Source organism: Typha angustifolia, chromosome 8 (genome assembly GCF_048772165.1).
Source record: "Typha angustifolia cultivar Huaian chromosome 8, ASM4877216v1, whole genome shotgun sequence".
NCBI lineage: Eukaryota > Viridiplantae > Streptophyta > Magnoliopsida > Poales > Typhaceae > Typha > Typha angustifolia.
The window spans coordinates 1936047-1961158 of record NC_133246.1 but is presented as its reverse complement, the minus strand read 5'-3'; the positions used below and the strand labels follow the sequence as shown (position 1 = coordinate 1961158).

General features: G+C 36.3%; 1 protein-coding gene across 1 annotated transcript; it reads left to right on the top strand.

The window, feature by feature from the left end:
- Nucleotides 1-739: 739 nt before the first annotated feature.
- LOC140764345 (vacuolar protein sorting-associated protein 54, chloroplastic) lies at nucleotides 740-24922 on the top strand. Its single transcript, XM_073102868.1, has 19 exons — nucleotides 740-1746; nucleotides 3760-3822; nucleotides 4337-4416; nucleotides 4991-5108; nucleotides 6054-6128; nucleotides 7167-7323; nucleotides 7418-7506; nucleotides 8166-8425; nucleotides 9520-9691; nucleotides 9808-9891; nucleotides 10061-10416; nucleotides 10762-10915; nucleotides 14604-14685; nucleotides 16750-16829; nucleotides 17915-18076; nucleotides 20097-20164; nucleotides 21494-21574; nucleotides 21677-21924; nucleotides 22086-24922. Exons 1-18 carry the CDS (start codon nucleotides 931-933, stop codon nucleotides 21816-21818), a joined length of 3039 nt encoding a protein of 1012 aa, XP_072958969.1. The 5' UTR covers nucleotides 740-930; the 3' UTR covers nucleotides 21819-21924; nucleotides 22086-24922.
- The last annotated feature ends 190 nt before the right edge of the window (nucleotides 24923-25112 follow it).

The following is a 25112-nucleotide window of genomic DNA, read 5'->3' as shown; positions in this document are numbered from 1 at the left end:
AGCGAGGAAGTCACTTTCTATACCCAGTATTTATGCAATATTATTTAAAACGAAAATATATTATCATAGGGTTTTAAATCAAAATTTCACCAAAATTTTAAATTTAGCCTCCTCTATTTCTATAATATTATTTAGGCATTTTAACACTCGACGAAGACTGCTTTGATATTCCACCATCTGAATATGATTGGTTGGGCGATCAATCAAATGAGCTAAATTTCTCCGGTATACTGACTTGATCAGGCTCGAATCACATAATTCTTATTTATAATTTATATTATAACTATAATATACATAGTTATATATAATGAAAAATATGAAATGCTCTATTTAAATAATTTTAAATTACATAAATAAATTGATTAAAAAATAACTATAAAAAGATAATAAATTTAATTTTAGACTTATTTATTATATTTCTCAAAGATTAATTTTATCCTTTATTAAATTATCATAACCTAACACCGAGTTTATATTTTTATTTCAACACTTTCTTTTACAACTAAACACTCAGAAAAATTAATAATAGGAATTTCTTTATTTTTAAAATAGATTCTCATTTTATGTCGATTCTAATTTACTTTTATCTCGCAGCCTAACGGGCCTAAAGTAGCACAGTGCCCCTTTTTAGTACTTGCAAAGACGTTTCATCGCGGTAATTGTTACGATAGATTCATACTACTGTTTTTAAATGACCGCGGAGCACCATAACCTCCACTCTCTCTCTCTCTTCCCGTAAACAATAAAAAAAAAAAACAAGAAAGAACTACCAATACTTTGATTCTTCTCCTCGTTCAGATCTGAGACCTCCCCACTCGTGGTGCTCAGATCTTGATCTACTCCTCCTCCACCAATTCTAGGGTTTAATCCTCGCCGGCGGCGAACTCGATGCTCCTCTCCCTCTAAATCCTCCTCCTCGGCCCCGCCGCAATGGAAGCTTCGGCTTCCTTCTCGAAGCGTCGCGATCCGATCTCGGTCGCGCGCTCCAGCTCTTCCTCAGGCGCCGACTTCGAGTCCCCCTCCTCCTCGTCTTCAGCCGCCGTTAGCCAGAGCCTCGCTTCCATCCTCAACAACCCCCACGCCACCCGCTCCGATGCGTCCTGGTCTCTCTGGTGGTCCTCCTCCACCGTAGTACCAGATAGCTCCGGGCCGATCACCCCCTCTGTCCCTTTCCAAGAGGTCACCCGCGCTGACTTCCTACCCTACCTCTCTTCGATCTCCGATCCCTACTCCCGCTTCGAGGATGTAAGAAACCATGCTTCGAAGGAGACCGCCGCAGCCGCCGCGATAGGGGAAGGCGAGGTACGTGGCCAGGGGGAGGCGCTTGTTGCGTGCCTCCGCGAGGTACCGTCGTTGTTCTTCAAAGAGGACTTCGCTTTAGAGGAGGGGACCACTTTCCGAGCTGCGTGCCCCTTCTCACCGTCAGCAGAGGAGAACACGGCGCTCCAAGAACGGCTGACGCAGTACCTGGATGTGGTCGAGATGCACCTGGTGAGGGAGATCTCGTTGCGGTCGGACTCGTTCTTTGAGGCCCAGGGGCAGATGCAGGGGCTCAATGGGGAGATCGTGGAGGCGTGCGTGAGGATCCGGGAGCTCAAGGAGACTATTAGGATCTTGAACGGGGATCTCGTGGGGACTGCAAGGCAGGTGCAGGAGCTCAATGCTACCAGGGGAAATCTGGTGGCGCTGCAGCAGAAACTGACAGTCATATTGTATGTCAGCCAAGCTCTCTCGGCATTGAAGCTGGTGAGTGTTTGCTTGAATTTTGCTGAAATAAGTTCCATGTGGTTGATAAGAAAGTTTAAAAGCTTTAATCTTTTCTTAGCGTATTACAGTATTGTAATTCTTGATGCAGTATTTATGATATGTTGTTGAATATATATGTAGCTGGTCGTATAGGGACAATGGTGGGAGAGAGAGAAAGGGAGGGCTTTTGAATGGCAAGAAAGTATGAGAGGAAAGAAAAGAGGGAAAAAGAGTTCATATAGGAGAAATCGTAGCAGGGATGGGCCTTGAGGCTCTTGTCTTGGGCAGATGGCTAGTAATTGTAGCTGAAGGTGTAGAGGGATAGGAAGAGTAATGAGGAGTGTAGACACATGTTGATCCAATAAATATTAAACCCTGCCTCGATATCTTTTATTGCAACAAACTGTTGGAGTGGTATATGCTGCATGGAAAACCATGGTACTAATCCTGAGATCATTAAAGAATGCTGGTCTCCCCACCATACATTCGAAATCATGAAATCAATTCTGATATCAACAGAGTACTGCTAGCCTCCCCATTGTATACTCAAAACATAGAACTAATTCTGAGATTCATTTGTAGTGTGTAATTGATCTAATGGAAAATAAATTGAAGGTGTTCAAAAGGTGAATATTGCCAGGTTGCTTATGTGAACCAGATGATTATTTTAAAAATAAATGTGCATTATTAAATAGATTTGATGAGTTCAAATGCTGCAAACTTGGATTATCACCTGGTGTTCCGTGATCAGAAGTTGGCAAGTTTGAATGGGAGGTATATATATATAGCTGAAAATCCTTTACCAAATATGAACACCATGAGTTGTAATGGAGAATTTTAATTTTGCGTGGTGGACTTGACTGATTCCTTAGCTGTCTGTGCACAAAGACTGCCTTTTGAAACACTTCTTGCAAGGATGATTAATTGAAGTAGATTGAGGTAAATTGGGACTAATTTTTAGATGAATCAAATGTTATTTTGAAGGTTATGCTCGAAATAATTTATACCTGTGCAATCGGTACAGAGAGGAGAAGTTAAATGGTGCGCAACATAGAATAGTTTGTCAACTTCATAAATATGGAAATATAAGCATTACTTTCATGATACTTGATGGAGCAATAGTATATGGTAGAGTGAAAGATGAGTGAAGGTATGCATCTTAGGAATTTATATTTTACTGCTTTATTGGGCATCATGAAGTATATGATTACGATATGATATTGGATTAGTAGAAATGGGTCAATGTAATAGGCGCTTGATTGATTTATTTTCCATCTTTCTGTTATATTTGAAGTTTAATTTGTGATAGGAAATACATAATTATTTACTGGTATTCACTTCTGCATGTTGCAACAAATAGACAAACATTAAAGGTTATGGACAATTAGACATATCTTTTTGTTGAGTGCAATATTATAATTAAGAATAGAATATTCTGATGGTACAACGGATTTAAGGAAGCAAGAAAAGAATTAGGAGTTAGATCATTTTACTATACCATGGAACAAGAGTTTCCCATGGTTTTCTGTTTCATAAGTCATAACTATATTTTGGATACTTTGGAACATGAATGGTGAATTTTCTCTTTCTAAGAAGAGATGAAAGGCTATTTTTGGAGCTAATGAAGTGATATTGATTTATGGGGCATTATGATGAGAAATCATATTCAATATTCACGATGATTTACGAGTGTTATTAATACTTAATAGATGTTTAATGTGATCCTATGTTTTTTGAACAAGTGAACAACTTTTATGGACGTTTGTGGTTCTACTCTAACTAGATTTTGCTTCTTTTCCTGAAATGCTCAAATTCTGAGGTTCCCTTGAAACAGTGCCAATTGCTCTCCTTATTTTATCCCAATTTTCTTTTTTAACTTCTTTATTGGAATGGTTTTATGTGCAAATCTATTTCTTTTCTGGGAATCTTTAGTTCCTTTAACTTTTGTTGTTCCCTCTATTTCTCAGTTCATTTTCTTATGATGGCATGATTAATGTACTTGAGCACATGCAGCTTGTGGCAGCAGCTGACTGTGCTGGCGCTCTAGATGTCACAGATGACTTGCAACATTTATTGGTAAGTTTACTATGCAATTGGATATCTAGGTTCTTAAATTAATCAACCATAAATAAATGGATCCTGTAGAAAGATAGTTTTGTATTAAATTTTTTGCATTTCTTCACTCTTTTCACTTAGTGTAGCCTACTATATGCTTTTGTATTTTGTTGCCTATGCTGACAATCTATGGTTACAATCTTATAGATCCTTAATTCTACTTCTAGTCAGAGTAGGATAGACTTGCTAGATGCATAAATCCATGTTCTTTTTTCAACTTAAGGAAAGGGCTGTTTTGAGTTATGATCAAATAAGAATCCAGACAGTGGTAAGGGGATATAGCCTAAATGTCACAGATTGCGATCTAAGAAAATTACCTTAATCAAACAGTGACAACTTTTTTAATTTATAATATGTATGTGTAATTTCCGATACTTCCCTACATCATGACCTTGGCAGATAAATTTGCATACCTCTTTTGCTACTTTTTTGTCCTTCATTTCATTTTTCATATTTTTTCCATTTTATTAAACAGGATACTGATGAGCTTGCTGGTCTTCATTGTTTTCGCCATCTTCGGGACCAACTAGCAACTTCATTAGATTCAGTAAACAGGTATACTATATACCTATCACAAAATCCTTTTGGCCACGTATTTGGTTTGACAATCGAGTCCTTTATGTGTACACTTTATATATATATATATATATATATATGTTTTGTTGATTTTAGTGGTCTGGGTCAGTGTGAATTGAGAATATATTATGTAAAAAAAACTGAGAGTCATGAGAGTATATATTTCAAGTTTAAAATGTTCCGAGCTAAATAAAATTTGGCATGTGGTGTACTTTGGGAAACTAATGTATATCTAATTGGAAAGAAACCAAAGAGTATATGGAAGGATTTTCACATCCAAGGGGGAGCAACTAGAGACATTTTCTTATTGACTGTTGCCAAATACTGAAGTATAGATTACCATTTTATTGTGTTTCTTATATTTGTTTCAGCTTCGACCTTTAAATCTTGCACTTTTGAGCTGTTGCAATAGTTATGCCATAGTGTTAGGAATTTAATGTTTAATAAAAATTTACTACACCATCTGCTCTGTCAAATATTGATTGCAATTCATTGGTTATATGAGTCATAAGTCATAACTTGTTGTTTAACTTGGTAATATTCATTCTTGTAGCATTCTTTCAGCAGAATTCCTACGAGCTGCTATACATGATGCCAAAGCTGTAGACTCTATGATTTTGTCAAACGTAAAAAGAAGGGCTTCTAGCCTCCTGAATGGGATAGAGGATGAAGTATGAACTCTCTTTTCCAGCAGTTTTTACTAATAAATCTGGTTGTATTGGTGTGCTATTGCTACACGTGTGTAAATCTTTGTGTGTCTCTCAATAGATTTGCCAACCTTTTGACTTGAATTTTGTGCATGAATTAAATAATTTATTCATTTGTAAAGAAACATTGTTACTTGATATAGATTAACTCCGGAACCAATTATTTTTCTGGTAATTTTGTAGTTACTTGCAAGTTTTTAGTGTTTTTATGCATTAACCAATAGTTTTGCTAAATTGCTAATGACTTCTTGTAATTGAAGAAATAGTGCAAATGTGTGAATTTTAGACATTTACCTATAGTTTTGCTAATGACGGTTTGTACTTGGAGAAATAGTGTTATTATATGAAATGTAACTGGAAAATGTGATCTGGTTGACAGACTTTGTTGTACCATTTTCCTTTTGCAAATTAGATACATGTAATTTTATAGGCTTATTTGACAGCTGATGCTTCTCAAAGACAAAAATTAGAGAACTGTTAAAGCCATCCTCTTAAGAAAGTTGAATGATAACCACAGGAATTTTATAATCCTAAAATTTACTATAGCCTGTTGAGTGTATAGTTGTAGCAATATTTCAAATTATAAGAATATTTTATGGTGATGGACAGACACCAGAGCAGTTTTAGAGTTATTTTGTAAACATTAATCTCGTTCTCTTTTTTGTTGGCCCTCTCTTGGACCTTTTTGAAAAATTCACATTATGTTTCATTTTCATGCATTTAAGGAACATACATCTGTTTTGTAGAGTATCGACTTGTTCTTTTAGAAATCTGTCCGCTATTAGATTTGCCTACAAATTGTATGCCTTAGTGCATGTAGTTTTTTCAATTTCATATGTTCTTTTTATGTGTATATGGCAGTGATTTCAGTGCTTATCATGTATATGACCATACTCTTTACGTGTTCAGGTGAAAGTAGATGATGATGATAGTTCTTTTTTAAGAGATCGTCTTCTTCCTCTCATCGTTTGCCTGCTGAGAACAGTCAGTCCTGCTACCTTTCTGTTTGAGCCGTCTTGATATTTACATCTATCTTTTGATTTGCTTATTATTGTTCACATTGTTGCTGCAGAATTTTTAATTTTTTTATGAGTTAATATTGACAAAAATAATTCATAACCTTGCTTACTTAATCCATATATTCATTTTCATGGTTACACTAAACTCTTATGGTCATGGTATCACGGAAGCAACCATAGTTTAGGGTTTTCAGTTCCTTATTTCTACTCACATTTATAGGAATATCCATCAGATTTGGTTCTTTCTTTAATGTTAGATAGCTTTTTTACATATCAGAGTGTATTGTGGCAGTATACAATGTTTTGTTTTACCTTTGCGAGATGCAATCTAACCAAATAAGCTCACAAATACTTAGTGCACACTGCTGTATTATCTTTTACCTTCTTTTATATAGTAGCTTTTGTCTATCTTTTGTTAGTGGGAGGTTGATGATTTGCATATCTGATTTACTCCAACTAGGATAATCTTTCTGATATTAGCTCACAGCAAAAGTGTTAAACTCGCTAGCTAGTGGTGCATGCTATTTTTGTTACTTGATTGATAATCATCTCATAGTTGCCTCGAGCATGCTTCTTGCTCATTTGAGCATGTGATATACAATCATGTCATAATTTAAGACTTTTAATAGGGGTTAATAGGATCTAATATTGCTGATCCTGGGTTGAAAATCCTTGCAGTTACTGTGATTTGAAGTCTTTAAAGTATCTAGGATTGTTTTGAAATTTTTGATAGTATAAATGAGTACATGAAATGATACAATACTTCAAAACGTTCTGTATTTTAGAAGTATTAGAACAAGTATATCTACATCTTTAATCTCTTGTATGATATTCAACAAAACAGATTTTTTTTCCTTACCATGCTGAATTATGTCTTGTATGACACTTAACAGACATGATTTTGGAAGCAAGGATAACATCCTCTGCTTATTAGTTTTGCATTGTAGCTGTATAGTAGTTATGGAGGTGCGACCCAGTCCCATACAACTATGTCCTTTTTCAGGCAAAACTTCCTGCTGTGCTGAGGATTTATCGTGATACTCTGGTTACTGATATGAAAGCTGCAATTAAAGCTACAGTTGCGGAGTTGCTTCCAGTGTTGGTTGCACGACCATTTGATTCTGATTTAGTGGCTGGAGAGCGAGTTGGGGATCCAGATGGTTCGATCATACTGTTTTATATCTTCCATTATTATTGCCATATAAAATATTTTCAACTCTTCTCTTAGAACTCATACTCATCGTATCATTATAGCTGGAGGCTTATCTTTGGCGAGCAAATTGAGGAATCTTTCATCTGAAAGCTTTGTTCAACTTCTGGCTGCTATTTTTAAAGTTGTACAGGTAAGGTGACTGGCATGAGTACTGAATTCAAATAATACTACCCCTTCTTTTTTGCTTTGTGAGGAGATGCAGCCAAATTAATGACAACTTTTAAAACAAAAACTGTGAGGAGATATAACTAAATAGTCTAAATCTACAACCAAACATTCATGCGACCAGACATGTCTGCAACATTTCATGGAATTGTGGACTTTCAATGTCGTGTATGTATGCACCCAGTAGAGATGGTGCTAATTGAAGCATGTTAAAGTTGTAGTATTGGATGAGATACAGTTGTGTTATTCAAGGACAAATATATTTGTACCTGAGTACTGAAATTAAAACTTCAAGGTTCCAACCTTCATCTGACTGATCTTTCCTAGCATGCTAATTTGGTGTGATTGATATTCCAAACTAGCAACTTTATTTAATAGTCAGCATCATTATCTCCGGCAGTAGCAAAATAGAAAGGTGAAATTAAGCCTATGAATTTATCATGATATTTGCTTCTTACGTTAATGCATAACTCCTAGTATTGTGATTTAAAAGGTATACGAAAGTTACATTCGGCGAGGCAGACCCAATAACTGAAAAGAAGGAAAATATAATTATACCTTGAAGTTTTTCAAGCATCTAGTTCTTTTTTCTTGTAATGCAATATGATCTTTTAGTGAACACAGGCACATGTTACTCGAGCTGCAGAAGTTAAAAGAGTTATCGAGTGGATCATGGGAAACCTTGATGGATGTTTTGGTGCTGATACTATTGCTTTTCCAGCTTCTCATGGCTCAGTAGCTGCTGTAGTTTCAGAATTTGTCCACGAGAGTGACAATCATGTTTCAAACAGCTTATATACTCTTCCTCGGAATTCTTCAAAGGTTCCTATCTTTCAAGGAAAGGCGAATGACAATTTTACTCCAAGTACATCCAAAAACTTCCGGTGAGATCTTTGAAGCTCTAGTTTTAAATTATATGAATATATGATATCAGTCACTGAGACATATTGTCTTTTATGCTATTTATTTCTTTTATGGGATAATTACTATATCAATTTGCATATAAATAAGTAGTACTTGTGATTCTTTTGTTAACTAAGACTAGAAGTCTCTCCTTCCAAACATCACTACTCTTACCGCTAGCTTGTGCATCTATTAAAACCTTCTACATCTTGAGTGAACTTTTTATGCTTCCAAGAAACCAACTTGTTAGCAATGTCTAACAAATGAAAGTTGTTTCTTACTGAACTTCCAATTCAAGGAGTTAACCTGTTTTAGTTCAATTTCATAGTTTAATGGAATATATTGTGCATTGAGGTATTTAATGAACTAAATGACCAATGCATGAGGTTGGTGACATTGATGGTATGTACTTATTTTGATATATGTGCTGTTATGACACATGAAATGCAGATGAGATAAGTGATAGTTGGTACTTCTTAAAGGGAAAGTAAGCACGATTGGTCGCCATTAGTCTATTTACAGAAAGACCATAGAATTCCTACTTCCTATTTGTCTATGTCAGCTGAATAAATCGATTTTAGAACTACATTGATAGCTAGAAAAGAACATTGTTAGTTTCTTTTTAAAACTATTTATTGCGCCTGTCTATTTTTTGTTTGGTTTGACAGTTATAGCATAAAAAGCAACAAATATGGCACTTCACTGTTTTTGGTGGAATACTAATTGAGCTGGTTCTGTTTGTTTATTTTCCTGATATCTTATACATATTACAAGTTCAAATTCAGAAGGCATACACCAATTCACTGGCGTAGTACCTTTTGTGTATCATCTTCTATCTGAAGATGATAGAAATAAACTATCGGAAAGTCTTGATGCATTTTGTCGTGTTTCTGTATGATAGCTTTTATTATGTGAAATTGATTGCCAGTCTGCTGCAATTGTTCAAATAGCTGTTTTCTGATGCCATATTCTCTTATAACTGTTTTTTTTTAAGATCTTGCTTTATGCTAACTTGGCACCAGCTGTTCTTACAGTAATGTGTTGTGACTGTTCTTAAAATGACAATTAATTTCAGTGCTGATGTATTGCGGGAAAACACAGAAGCTGTTTTTGCTGCTTGTGATGCTGCTCATGGACGATGGGCTAAGCTCCTTGGTGTTCGTGCTCTTCTTCATCCCAAGTTGCGGCTTCAAGAATTTCTAAGCATCTATAACATCACTCAGGATTTTATAGGTGCTACGGAGAAGGTACTCTTTTTTGCGCATCATGGATCAAAATTAGGTACTTATTTTTTGCGCATCATGGATCAAAATTAGCATATATGCTTGTGGAGTTTCATTTACACTAGCGTTTTGTTTGGCAGATAGGAGGGAGGTTAGGTTACAGCATTCGGGGAACCCTACAATCACAGTCGAAGGCATTTGTTGATTTCCAACATGATTCTCGGGTGAGTTAGATGGAAGCCAACTATCACTTGCATGCCTTTTTAATAGAAGTTAGCTTGGTAACATTATCATTCTGCTATAAAAATTTGAGTGAGTATGGAAACTATTCTACAATATTTTTCAACACTGCTTCCTTTTCTATCACTATTTAACTGTTATTTTTTTTTATAGATGACAAAAATTAAAGCAGTTCTTGATCAGGAGACATGGGTGGCAGTGGAAGTTCCTGATGAATTTCAAGCCATTGTGGTATCACTTTCTTCTAATGATTTGGGAGTAAATAATGATGAGCTGATCTTAACTGATAGTAGTTCAAAGATGGTTGATTCTGAGGCTTCTGCTCATCAAGAACATCATAGTCTGAATGTATCAGTTGAGAACACTGGAGGCCATAGCAACCAAGTAGCTGGGTCAACTCAAGACTGCAAGCCTCCTGTTCGGGCTTATGATAATAACACAAATGAACATATTCGATCTACATCTCAAAGCATTGTGCATGGAGGCGTGGGCTACCACATGGTAAACTGGTTAGTCACCTCTAAGTTAAGAGGAGTTTAGTAGGCGTTACTATCTCTTGATAGTAATCCATTATGACCTATGTTGTTTAGTATTACCAGGTACTTTACAGTGTAAATCATAGCCCTTTAATTACATCATAATTTGACGTCGTCAAAGTTCTAATTCAACTTTTTTTTTTGCTTATCAAGTTTAGCTTTAAGATGACTCTTCTTCACCATTGTTATATTTATTGGTTATAGTACAAATCTTTGGTTAAAGCATGTGGTTTTTTTGGTTATTTAATGTCTTACTGACATTGGTACATGGCATTTATTTTTTGAACTAACTTGCACTCAAAAATTGTTCTTGTGCAGTGGCTTGATATTGTTAAAAATGTTATCTGAATACGTGGACATTAGTAAATGTTTGCCATTGCTGTCATCCGAAGTGGTGCAACGTGTCGTAGAAATACTGAAGCTTTTCAACACCAGGACTTGTCAGCTGGTTCTTGGTGCTGGTGCGATGCAGGTATTCTAAGGATATTTCTAGATTTATTGTTATCCAACTCTGTGAGACAAAGAGGATGCTTCTTTGGTGTTATCAACTGTTTTCTTAATTAACAATGATTTGATTAACTTTAGCAAAAATATGATTCTTAATATCTTGGCAATATATTGTACTTTGGTAGTGTAGGGACTCTATCATGTTCTTAACAGTGGGATATGTTGATAGACCTCATGTTAGCCATTAACTCATTTAACATCTCCCTTTGATGTTCTTTTCAATAACTGAACTTCTCATAATAAGTCCTATAATCTTTCATTTCTTTCACAATGTTCAAGTGAGTTCAACCATTGTGCGAGATTGAAGAAAAGTCAAATAGATCTAAGGGAATTTTTTTTCCCATATCAGTTGTACAGTGAATGCATGCAAATTTGCTTAAATTCTTAGCACTGATTTTTTATCATGGAAAGAACATGGGCTTTTCTATGTTGACTCATTCTCTCTGACTTCTTCATTGAGTTAGAAACAGTCAAGGACTCAGTCTAAAGCCATATGCTGGCACATTGTGATGAACTGCAACAATTTTGACTTCCAAATTCTCTTGCTGCCTTCAGAGATTGTACATGTGCTGGGTTTTCTATTTGCACACATTAGATACGTTTCATTTCCATTGCTGTTACATTTCAATAGCAGAGGACCAGCTTCAGTTTGTTTTGCCACAAAATATGCAGTCTCTTACACCTCAAATTGTTGCTTCCTTGGACCAATACATCAGTCTCAAACAACCAGAAATCTTTAACTCTAGTATTTGGTTTTGGGTGTGAAGGCCCACATCTAATTTCTCTAAGTAGCCACAGATGAAGTTTCCTGCAAGTTATGCCCTGAAATTTGACGAAGAACTGCAGCCTATTATTATGCGCTAATTTACAATATTCAGCAATTTGTCTAGTTCCCTTCTTTATTATCAAACATTTGGTGTGCTGAGACCATTTTTTCCACTTCTCCAGTTATTCTAGATACAATTGTGTTATTCAGTGGCGGCTTGCTTTTTCTAGCCATTATTTTGTTTTATATGGCTTAAGCAAGCTGCTTCAACAATTTTGAAAGGTATTTCTTGTGAATCTTCTCTCTTGACATCCCTGTTCGACAAGTACTTGCAATGCACTGCCACAGTCTAAGTGTTTTCATTTGGCGACAAGTCCATGCAGCGCTCAGCCTTCATAGTAAGGTCGAGTCAGCCTTCTCAGCAACTAAGTAAAGCAATAATAAAGATAGGAGTGATGCAGTCCTATAGATGGACCTTTGTCTCTGACTTTGGGCTGGGTCGAGATGAAGTCCATGGATAACTGGGCACTAGGAGAGGATCCAAGAGACCCACCGCTGATCCACTTTATGGTGCACAAGAAATATACACACATAGCCTTCCACATCATTCCATATGCAAAGCCAGAAGTAGGTAGACTCCAGCAAGGCCAATGCTCATCTCTGCCTTGGGCGTTCACCCATTTGGTGTCGTGATGCTAACTTCATGAGCTCTTTTCCTAAGGTCCTTTATTTGGGGATGAACACTGGCTGCCTTTAATATAGGTCAACTCGTCGCTGACCCAAAATGTCGGTTTTTTTCCCTCTGCAGCAAACTTGATGAGCTCTTGGACCATGAAGTCCTCAAAGTTGTAATGCAGGTTTGGTCGAGGAGGCTCCCTTTAAATTGGCACACTGCTGCCAACTCTACCTTTCGGCTCAAGACGTCTGCAGCACGCTTTTACTTCCTGGGTTTTTACTCCAAGTCCATGTTGAACTTAGCAAGGAAGTCTTGCCACTGCGCATGCTTTGGTGACAGCTTCTTTTAGGTCTGGAAGTAGATCTTTGTGACATTGTCTGGTAGCACCATGAATTTCTATCTGAGTTAGCAAGGCTACCAAGTGCCTCTTTCTACCGAACGTATAACAGTCTCCTGCTTCATTCAACTTCCGACTCTTGTAGGTGATGGGGTGACTATCTTGCACTAGTACATTGCCACAAGCAAAGTTAACCTCAAAGAGTCTAGAGGAGTTTGGTAGCTGCAAAACTGACTCCTCCATCACAACCTTTTTCTGAATGAGCAAATGGCTCTGTGCACCACTTAGTCCAGCACCAGGGCTTACTCTTCTTTAGCAAGTCCAGTAGTGGTGTGGCATCAGTCAATTACCCTTGGATGAGCCGTCAATAGTAGTTGACAGGTCCAAAAGATATTGCAGCTTCAGCACTGACTTTTGACATCTCTCACTGGACGATGACATAGGTTTCCCTTTTGTTTATTTTAGAAGTGCACCATTGCCAATCCAATGCCCCAAGAAGTTGACTTCTTCTTGGACAAAGGAGCACCTCTTCTGTTTCAAGTAGAATAGTTTCTCTCTCAAGATGCAAAACACCATCAGCAGGTGTTCGAGGTGCTCCTCATAGGTCTGACTATAGACAACAATGTCGTCCAAGTAGATTAGGACGAAGTGGTAGAGGTGATGGTGGAATAGCTAAGCATTCATCAAAGTGCAGAAAATGACAGGTGCATTTGTTAGTCCAAAAGGCATAAGTAAAAGCGCCATATCAAGTCACGCATGTAATCTTGGCTTTGTTGCCCTTTGCAATTTGTAGTTGATTGTAGCCCGATCGTAGATCAAGTTTGAGAAGGTCTGATGAAGCTAATATCCAACGAATCTTTCAGCTGCCTTCTCAACTCCTCGAGATCCAGTGGTGCCATCCAGTAAGGCACTTTTGCAGGCAGCTTTGCACTGGGCAACAACTCGATTGTGTGGTCTACCTCCTGCCTAGATTCTCTCTTGATCTTTGAATCTAAGATTCATCATTGGGCTTCATTGATAAGCTTGGAATCCTTTTTGGGTATATTTGCCTGATAACTGTGTAGGATTTGGGCTTAGCTAAACAGGTCCTAAGCAGCCTTCTTATCTGGCATGTTACTGTCTTACTTCTTATTAGGACAAGTATTTTGTGTTGTTATTGGGTTTCTTCTCTTACGCACCTTGTTTTCCAGCTGTTGTATTATTTTGTTTAGGACCTCCTTTATAGGACATGACCTTCATCAGTTCTCTCTTTTAAATTCCTTGGTGCATGTTTTACTTCATCTTATGTCAATATGAGTCATTGCTTGCTCGATCTTGCACCCCATTGATCTTGTAGGTTTTTTCCATTGGCTATAGTGCTTATTATGCCTTGATCTATGCTATCAGTCCATTCCATCTGTTTGAAGCAGTTTTATGTTAGTTTAGTGGTTTACCCATTTGCAATAGTATACTTGCAATATTCCTCTAAAAACGTAAGCTATTAAAGAACAATAATTTTTATATTTTATATTTTAATATTTTTTCTCACTCCTGAGCTTGAGAAATTTTGATAGACTTGAGAAGTGAACTTGACTTAAATAGTTGCATGCTTTATATTTTAAGTGACAAACAAACATAGTGAGATTCAAATTCAATATCTCTGCTCTAGTATTAGGATAACTCATAAATTATTCTAAAAAGCTTAAGCTACTAAAGAATGATGGTTTTTTTATTTTATGTTCTAACAAATACTTTTCTACGAAGGCTGTCGTATGATTATTATGTTTGTTGTATTTTGCTAAGTATTTTGTATCTTGTTGTTATGACAAGGCCTTCCATTATCTTTGCCCTCTTGCAGTAATGACCTCTTGAAGTTGTTCATTTTGATGTATCAGGTATCAGGTTTGAAGTCCATAACTTCTAAGCATTTAGCTTTGGCAAGTCAGATTATCAGTTTCATCTATGCTATAATTCCAGGTAAATTTATTTGAGTATGCATCCATGACATCTAGCATGATACTTTGATTTTATCATTGTTAATCTAATTACACAAGTACAATTGAGTTTACCTATAATTGGTGTCTTATAACTGTGAGTGCTTGTCCACTGCATATATCGACATTCACATATCTATACTTATGTACACATTTACTCTTTTGTGTATTCACATGCATATGCATATGGATGCATAAATAAAGCATATACTATATGTAGTATGTACAATATAGTACATATGCATATGTATGTACATATATTTTGTGAATATGCTTATATATGCACATATGCTTATATGTTTACATATACATACCCGTATACATAACATAATACCCAAGGTTCCAAAAATCGGTATCGGGATCGGCGGCCGTCCGAAAAAACGATACGTATCGGCCGTATCGGCCGTATCGGCTACCTGTATCGGATCGGATTATTTTAATTAAATAAAATTCTAAATATTATTAAAAATGTTAGAGAAATTTCTAAAAATTTAGAAAAAATTATAAGAAAATAAGAAATAATAATTACTCACATATAAAGTCTAAAAAGTAAAAATATCTTTTTCTCCTTCTCTTCTTTTCTATTCATTCTCTCCCACATTCTTTTTTTTTATCTTTTTCTCTCTTTCTTTCTCACCTTTTTTTTTAATCTTTCCCTCTCCCACACTCTCTCTTCCATTTTCTCTCTCTCATGCCCAATTTTTTTTAATCTTTCCTCTCTCTCTCACTCTCTCTTGCTCTTTCCCTCTCTCTCTCCTTTTCTCTCCCTTCCTCTCTCTCCCTCACTCTCTCTCTCCTCTCTCTCTCTCTCTACTGCTGCTGACAGCAGCAGCTGTCAGCTGCCTGCTGCAGCCACCTGCAGCAGGCCAGGTTTTCGGCCTGGATCGGGATCGGCTATAGCCGATCTCGATCCGTTTCGGCCGATCCCACTCGGGATCGGCCGAAACTCAAATCCTTGATAATACCGTCTATATAAGTTTATGTATATAGGTATCCATACATAGACACATTTATGAAAGTATAAACCAGAATTGGTGAATTTCATTAAGTTGACTAAAATCTTGGACCAGGTCATTTAATTTTATAAGTCAGATTTTAAGAGAATATAGGTATCCTCAATCTCCTGATGACTACTCCTTCAATTACAAGTCCAAGATAATTGAAGTAATAAAATCACAGTTAGTTCTATTGATGCATGCCCTGTTGTATAATAGTGGGGCAAAGCTGAGAAGGTTAATGATTATTTATGTAAGTCGTTCTTCAGATACAATAACAACAATCAGCCTTTGGCCCCAACTATCTTGTGGTCTGTGACATGAATGTTTTTTCCATTCATCTCTTAGTACATCTTGCAACTCCTTTACATGATTATTTAGTAGATGAAGTGAATTTGGAATGTGAAATATTTATTGTAAAATATGTGAGTTTTAAATTAAATTTTGGTGTGGTTGAGGTCATGTCTGAATTCCAGATGGACTAGTAGGAATATTTGTTGAGGCATTTCATTGAATAATTCTCCCTTCACCCCATCCCAATGATTAAGTTTGGAAAGTTCCAATACGACAAAAGAAACATGAAGAATGCTACATGCCTACACCTGACTAATCATGAGTCATGATTACAAGCTTCTAAACTATGCCACTGTTACCTAGATATGGAATTTTAGTTTTTTCTGTTATATTTCAATATTTAGCTAAATGAGTTTTTTTAGATCATGGAGCTTAATTGAGAGTCCTTTGGAAGTTTGATTGTTAAACTCTACGAGTCTATGTTGCTCATCATGGGCTTTAATATGAGCTTGCAAATTACAAGATTAGTATTTCTACACAGTGGCATATACAGCACAGGTTCACTTATTAAGTTATTTTACGTTTAAGATGTGTGACCCTGTTAGCATCATAACATTGATCATATTATTTTCAGTTCGAGATCAGTGACTTCTAATTAATCTGTTTATTCTTACTATATTAGTCTTTTTCTACTGCTTACCTATCATATATAGAATATTTTGCTGATTCTTATATAATTTGTTGTTATGTTATTGAAGATATTCGACGTGTTCTTTTCCTTAAAATACCCGAGGCTCGTAAACCACTGCTGATGTCTGAGGTTGATAGAGTAGCTCAGGTATGATGTCTGGAATTTTTTTACAGCTCTTTGTCCTTTTCTGTATAGATTATATGCTTTCTTTGTTTAACTTTAGAATTGTTAATCATACTGTTATCTCGTTCATGACTCTGGTCTTTGCAACTTGCAAGCATGTATTTCTCCCTGCTTCTCCTTTCCTCCTGATTCTTTTGTTTAACACCTCAACAGATGCATTTTTGTCGTTCTACAATGTTATGAACCCTAATTACTCTTCATAAATACCATTTGCTAGTCCATATTTGACTTGACCGAGGACAATATCTCAGTTTATGCTTGTGGGGTTTTGTGACTACCTATGAAAGGACATTGGATCATTCAGAAGTAGACAAGTTGCTCCATTTGTCGTGTTCTTAGAAACAATAGGTTTCTTAAGGGTATCTATTATCCATTTTTACAACATCCATTTCTTCTCACTATTGTCTTCAACAGCTGTGCATGACTTATATTATGATTATTATCTGGTCAGTTTGCACCCACTTGTGTTGTATTTTGCTGATTGTGCTATATTTTGACATTCTAAACTTGTTGTGGTAGATGTTGCATTTGTTTTAGCTAAAGTGTCTTAAGTTTTGGGCTATGAATGGCTGGATAGTTGGTTATGTCATAAGTGAGTCGTGGATATTTGGTATTCATTATACAATATCCTCGATGAAATAGATTGTGGTTACTTGTCAAAAATTTCTGATCTAGCTGCTCAGAAATGAATTGCTTGTCTATTCATTTACAAGATATTGGCAACAGCCATGCATGGATTGTGCATTCAAGTCGGCATCCCAAAGGCACAGCAAAGATACAATATCTTTTAGTTTTTTTTTTTTCATTTTGGTGGAATCAGTACATTACAACTAAATATGTCATTTCTACTTGAATGGTCAGTTTCTCGAGGAATTATTGTATAACAGCTCCTTTGTAATCTATCTCAATATTATTTCTTAGCATCAACTTCAGTTCTCTCATATCAGATCAAATTGACATCGCATAACTTGCACCCACTCTCAGCATTGCAGTTGATTTGGAAGCGTCTTGAAGAGTTCCTTCATACTTTTTCCTCTAAATTTTTACAGGATTACAAAATTCACCGAGATGAGATACATACAAAGCTGGTTCAGATAATGAGGGAAAGGTTGCTTGCAAATCTGCGCAAGCTGCCTCAAATTGTTGAAGGTTGGAATGTACCAGAGGATAATGATTTACAGCCAAGTCAGTTTGCTAAATCGGTCACCAAGGTATTTACCTGCTTAACTGGCTCTTAATTCTGTATTTTGCTACTAATTTTTATCTTCTGCTTAAATTTCCTTTTGCAGGATATATACCAATATACATATATCCTGTCATTTCACAAAATGTTATTCTAGCATCATACACTCTATTTGTCTTTTATACGTCATGGATGGGAATAAGAAAGGACATTGGAATATGCTCCTGTAATATTACATTGGAAAATCATCTAATAACTTTGAACTCGTTTCAGAATGGAAAAGATTCAAGACCAAGAGGAATCCTTTTTAACCTCAAAATGAGGATATGTATGTTACATTTACACGTAGCTGAAGGGCTGATGTCATCCCTAATACTTAGGTCAGAATCTGAAAATCGAGCGGCATGTAGTTGTTGATATAGTTTTGCAGGATCAATCTGGGTCAAATAGGCAAGTCATCTGCTTATACGAGTCAACGTGACTGATTAAGATTGTTGGACTTTGTTTAGGCCATGCTTAGTAGTTAATACTTACACTCAGCGGTTAGTACCACTTAGAGAGTATGAAGAAAGAAAGGGGATAAGAAAGAATCACCATTTTATATGGTGAATGTGTCTGACACAGGATAAGTGGTCCTGCTGGAATCCTATGGATGAACTAAGGATGGCCTCTCTCATTCTTTTATTTCCAGTAGTATAGCAGTGTGTAATGTTTATATGTCACATGGTTTATCAATCTTGATGATTATTATCCTAATACTAATTTTCAAAGCATGCAAATTCGTTCTTAACTGTGGGTTTGAACTCTTAAAGTTGGCTTTTCAAGGCTGTAACTTTGCTTTTCAAAGCTGTAACCTTGCTTTTCAAAGCTGACCTCTGTTGTATGTTAGAGTGTGCACTAAAAGCTGGATGTAGTGGCGTAATTCTAGTAGAGTCAAGGTGGTGACCATGTTAATTGGCCTCTAGTCTGCTAGTATAAATGTTAGCATTACAACAGAGAAAGGGAGAAAGTAGATGGCTCATGTCTTTTTAAAGCAAGTTCTGTCTTATCTAGATAGTGTTATGCTGGATTGTCTCTGTACATCAGTTAATTTGTTGGAGGTCTGACAAATAATGTTGCCTACACTGATGTAAGATACCTATGTTTAATGGTGATCTGCATTAAGGACAACTTATAACATATTGCTGATACCCATTTTAAAGATCTTTCTTAAATCAAGTATTTTTACAAAAAGATTGCTCTTGTAAAATGTAAATCTCTCTTTTGATACCTGTTACTTGTATTTTCCAATTTCCAGATACTCTTTTGAAGTCTGTTTCTTTTCATGTATTGAAGGTCATATTCTTGGTTTTTGTACTTCTTATGTATATATGTTAAATCGGAAGCAAGGATTTTCATGTCTGAGACATGGGGTATGTCACTGTCAACCTTGGCTCAACAAAATATGTATTGCCGACACATATCATGCCAAGCTGATGTGCTGTTGGCGCACTAGATGACCTTTGTATGCCCAAAGACATTTTAAATTTGTACATGCCTTAAAATAGGTTTTAGGTCCGTAAGCACTAGAACTCATGTAATTTGATTCTAATCTCTTTTTTTTCAACATTTCCCTTTAAATTCTAAATTTTGTAGTGTAATTTGTATTGATCCAAGCACCAAAAGATAACAGTCCGTCCTTCATAGGGCGCACGACATGATGTGTATCACAAGAGATGAAAAGACCCCAAATTGGATTTATTTAAGGAGATATACTTTATTGCTAGTGGCATAGGTTGGCATGAGTGGGCATAATGGAGTATTGAGAATTTGAGATACTCTCCTCATACTAGTGCCTTTAATTCATTGCCACAATACATATCGACTTGTGCCAACTGTGTCGATAATTCACTGACGTGATATGTATCAATACAATAATTACCTTGAATTTGTAAGTTGCCCTGCTAAATATGTAGGGAGCTTTTTGTCTTGTATTGTAGACTTTTAGCCATCCTTTTCTCCCTTATTGCTTAGATCTATCCGACATCTAATTTGTCGTTATATTGCAGGAAGTTACTTATCTCCATCGTATTTTATCTCAAACTCTTCTTGAGGTTGATGTTCAGGCAATTTTCAGGTGAAGATTCTTCATGATAATTATTGAGTTTTTGTCAGCTCCATTACAACTGTCTGGATAGTATTTGTTACCTGGCTAATAGGGGCTCGGCTCAAGAGCCTCATGTCTAAAAATATTATTTTACTTTGAGAGAGAACATTTTAATAGTCTAAGAGCTTAGCTATAAAGGCCATCTCAAGTTTGTTAGTTTCCGATGTGGGACTAAAGTGGAACTTTATTTAAAATAAATAACACACTATCTTGAGGAATATAGTAAGTAGGATTCGAACTTGTGTCTTGGGTAAGGATAAATATACTATAACCAATTGTGCTAATAACTTTAGATAAATAAGCAAAACTATATATATATATATTTTTTTATATATATATATATATATATATATATATATATATATATATTTTTGATCTAATTTGACTCAAGCTTTGAGCGGCTCAGCTTGGATCGATTAAGTTTTCGAGCTAAAAACCTCAGCTCGGCTTAGCTCATTTAGAGCTTGAGTCGAGGTCACAAGCCTTGCAAGTCAACAAGCTTTTTTGACAGCCCTATTGAAAACCCTTGAAAACTAGACACTATATGGCTGTAGAAATATTTTTAATACGACATCCCTTAAGTGCAGTCTATTTCATTGTCTAATACGCTTTATCATTGAATAGTCTCATTTTGCCCTTCTAAAGCTTCTTGTGATCCTATTTGACCTGTGTTATATAAATGTAGGTTCTTAATTTCATCATTTCTTGATAGAATTAATTGGATGTATACACCAATCATTTTGCTACTATATGAATGTAAGAAATTTAGCAGTCCAAGGGCTAATATGCAACCTGTCGTTATTGAGGACTTGGGGATTTGGCAATGGCAGCTTATGCATGACACAGTGTGATAGGAGCCAAGTACAGCAGTTAATAGACTGCTATTCTAGGGCATATCACGGTCTCTTTGGGTCTTGCTCGAATCTTGAAGTTCCATAAAGAGATTGGCAACCACCTGTCTTATATATCAGATAGTTGCCCTGCTCCAATTCAGAGATACAACAAAAGTGAAACCAAATTGGCGAGCCCAAAGATGTCTAATCTGATATAAGTAAAAGCATGATATTGGCTTGTCGTTGAGAGAGTGTGCACATTATCAAGAAATATTACAAAATTCTGTATTGTTAGTAGATCAAGTAGTAAAACAGAAACGTCGTTGCCTGTGGGAATGTATTTAGTTGTTGGTTGAACTTCGACTATTGAGTGCCATATTTAAGAGTGTTTGTCTGAAATATTATAATTCTTTCATGGAGTAAAAATGGCTAATATTGCATTACATGTTTATGTCCTCTCATCCAGGCAAGTGGTACAAATTTTTCATTCACATATTACCGAAGCATTTTCAAAATTGGAGGTCAATACTCCTCAAGCTAAGAGCAGGTTATTTCTAGACATTATACCTTTCTTCTTCGATTCTCTGGCTAAAAAAATACTGTATATCATTCTATCTGAAGCTTTTCTTTCTGTTGATCAACCAATCAGATTATACCGAGATGTTCAGCATATTCTTGGATGTATCCGCAAATTGCCTTCTGATAACTTGAGTAAAGATGACGTGCCAAATTATGGTCTTTTGGATGAATTTTTGGCCGAGAAACTAGGTCCAGAGGTTGCCCAAGAATGATCATGTAAAAGTAGAAACTGTCTTCCATAAAAGGTTGTTAAGAGAAATCAATTCAGTGATGGAAATAATTCCAAAATCCCCCTTGCATGATACGATTTTTCTGCAGGTATCATTGGAACCTCCCTTACCATTTCTATTCACTTCTTTTTTCTCTTCTGATACTATCTTTTTGTTTATCCTTGTTGAGATGACCATAGAATATCAATATTAGGAAAGCATCCTTAAAAGCTATATCAGGTCAGTAACTTATCTTTGGAATTTGTGCAGGGTGCTTCTTAATCATTTGTTTATGGAGAATCTGCCTGATTCGCTTGCCATTGTTGAGTAAGATGTTAGATTACCTTGAGTTGCTATTTTCCATGAAAAGATTTTCTATCATTATGCATTTGGATAGTTATATTGTGTTATATACCCTTTGCCCGAGTCAACCAGTAGATCCATTTTGGGATCAATTTCTTGAGTTCCGTTTGCAATACGACAATGTATAGTATATATTGATTGGCAAGCCTCTAAATTCTTTGAAGCTAGAGCTATTCGATGCATAGGTTCTTTCTCTAAGATCCTGAGCGCCGCCAGACACCGAGTTTAAATGGTGGTCATGTATTAGATTCTGTGAAGGGTGTAATTTTTTTTTGGTCAAAATATAGAGAATGAGATTTGAACTCGAAAAGTCAGTGTTGGCAACAAAGAAGATACTATTGATATGAACAACAGATTGAAGGTGGACTAGTATTGTTGTTTTCTTTGTTTAATCCTGCATATTTCTGTAGTAAATATTCTCTTTTTTACTTTGTTGTCAGATTGTTTAGTGGAAAACTTTGAACTTAGGATGGATATCATCAGGGACTATCAAAGGAGTTTTTCTATTTGTTCATCTGTGAGTTGAGACCATATACTGTCAAGAATACACTCAGTGGTCCAACGGAGTCAGTCAAATCTGGTTTTGATAACGAACCGGTCTCCAATTGGACGGGAGTTGCTAAAATTGTACCGGTTTCCATCGAGCATAATATTCAAAAAAGTTGATCATCTCATATTTTCAACAGGGGAACTGGGCACTGGGCACTGGCTTGTGGCCTTTGGGCACTGCGTACTTTCGAAGTGTTAAGAGAGGGAGAAGTATTAGCGGGCAAAAAAACCCAATGGCATCCAAACTGCGCACTTTCAGAAAGGGAGAACTATCAAAATCCTAGTAAGCTTTATTTATTAAAATTTAGCTCAACGGTAAATTATAATCACTAGAAGGGCTTTTATGCACAATTGTTAACACCGAGTCTTGAGAAATGGGAAGGTTTTATTGTACAAAATGACTTACTTCTCCTAGTATGATTCCAACGGGCTGGCCCAACCCAAATGTTCTTAACACAAGACAAACACATGGCGTGGCTCCAAATTTATTATTTGGGCCTCAATATGCCCAACCTCACCTATTACTGCTTGTTGCCGGTGTTGATTGGTGGCAGCCGGTCTAACAGCCCCGCATAGCGAAAAGTCTTTGACACCTACTATCTAGAGAGACTGGACAGTTACTACATTGACAGCACGACAAAGATTGTAAAATTATCTCAACAAATTTTGTCCAAACTATGTCTGGATCTAAATAGATCACCTCTTAAAATCTTAATCCTTAAATAGGTACATATTTTGCATACGGTAGCTGTCAACTCATCAAACCCCCGGAAGAAAGTCGCAAACATATCTGACCAAGAATAAGACTCTGATAAAATTAGCACTTAAAATATATTACAATCGAATAAATTAACTGGAGAGAATATTTATTGCAGCCAATAAAGCTAGAAAAATATATCGGATTGTGATCATTTGAATTATGAGGTGATTTGGCAACTAACTACAGGAGGTGGAAATCCACGCGTAATTCTAGAAGGTTCATCATTTTATATTTAACGGAATTTTTTTTTCCTTTTTTTTTGGGGTTTATAGAGAAAAAAAAATAGTAGGCTTTTTGATAGGCAAGAGAGAGGAGAGAGAGAGAGAGAGAGAGAGAGAGAGAGAGAGAAGCACATGTGTTGTTTATCGCTTAGCGAGCACGAGTTTAGTCAGAGATTGTCACTCACGTGGCGTAAGACGACAATTCACGTGGACACAGCCAATCACGCCGCGCCAACTAGGACTCAGCACACGACACACGTGGAGGTGCGATGACACGAAACAGTCGACGATCCGACTATGTGAGCCGAAGGTGGTGATGACGCCATGCTCACGTGCCAGTGACAGGGTCCCACTCAAAACGGGAGGAGGAGGAGGAGGAGGAGGAGGGGGACACTTGGGACGATTCGGAGACGGGTTGCTGACGAGGGGACACGTGTCAGTAGCAGTAGTATCGATATCAATGGAGGAGGCAGTTGTAGGATATCTTTGTTGGCATTGCTACGTCAAAGAGATCGACTAGCTCAATATTCTCCACGTGCATGTACCTAAGCCAATTACTTTGCTACCATCCTGCTTTAATTAATTTGATCAAAGATTATTCAACGAATCTTCTTCACCACTTGCTACTGTTTTCTTACACAACAGTCATTTATATATTTATATTTATTTTTTTAAAAAAAAATTAAAATAAAAAATGGATATGACAGACAATATTTATGATGCTATCTATGTTAAATTCACCACTTGCCCTGAAAAGTTTTCAAAGTTATTTTCAGAGAACAATTAATGATCTTTATATTATTACAAGAGTCTCCCCCTTTGACTGTGTTTAACCTACGACTAGTGTGGTAGAGGAAGGTTGGAGCCGTGATCAATTGTCACCGACCAATAACGTTTGAATCCTACGGTTTAAAGTTGGATGATAGAAAGAATGTTTGGTTTCTGTCTTTCTTATAGCACCTTTTTTTTCTTGTCGTGTTTGGCAGTGACCCAAGATCTTGTCATCCATTTCATTAATCGACGGTCGGAGATTATCTCTATAGTTTATTTTATTTTTTCCAAACACAACTCAAATCTACCATTTTTCTTTTTCTCTCTCTCTCTCTCTTTCTCTTCTATGGCTCGGTGAATACATGGATGTGCATGTTAGATTCAGTAAGACTTCTTATCACTAGTGTTTCAACTTGATCTTCTATTTTTTTTTTTTCTTTTAATCTTTCTTTTGTGTCTTAATGTCTATGTTCTTATTTATTTATTATGTGTATTTTATTATTGAGTATAAAAACTTATATCTTGGAATTGTTAACGCTTGACTGTAGTTTATAAGTTTGGGGTTTCTCTTAATTCTTTTTAAATGTTACCGGCTTTCACATTAGAAAGAAGAAGTCAAAGATTTCGTTATAT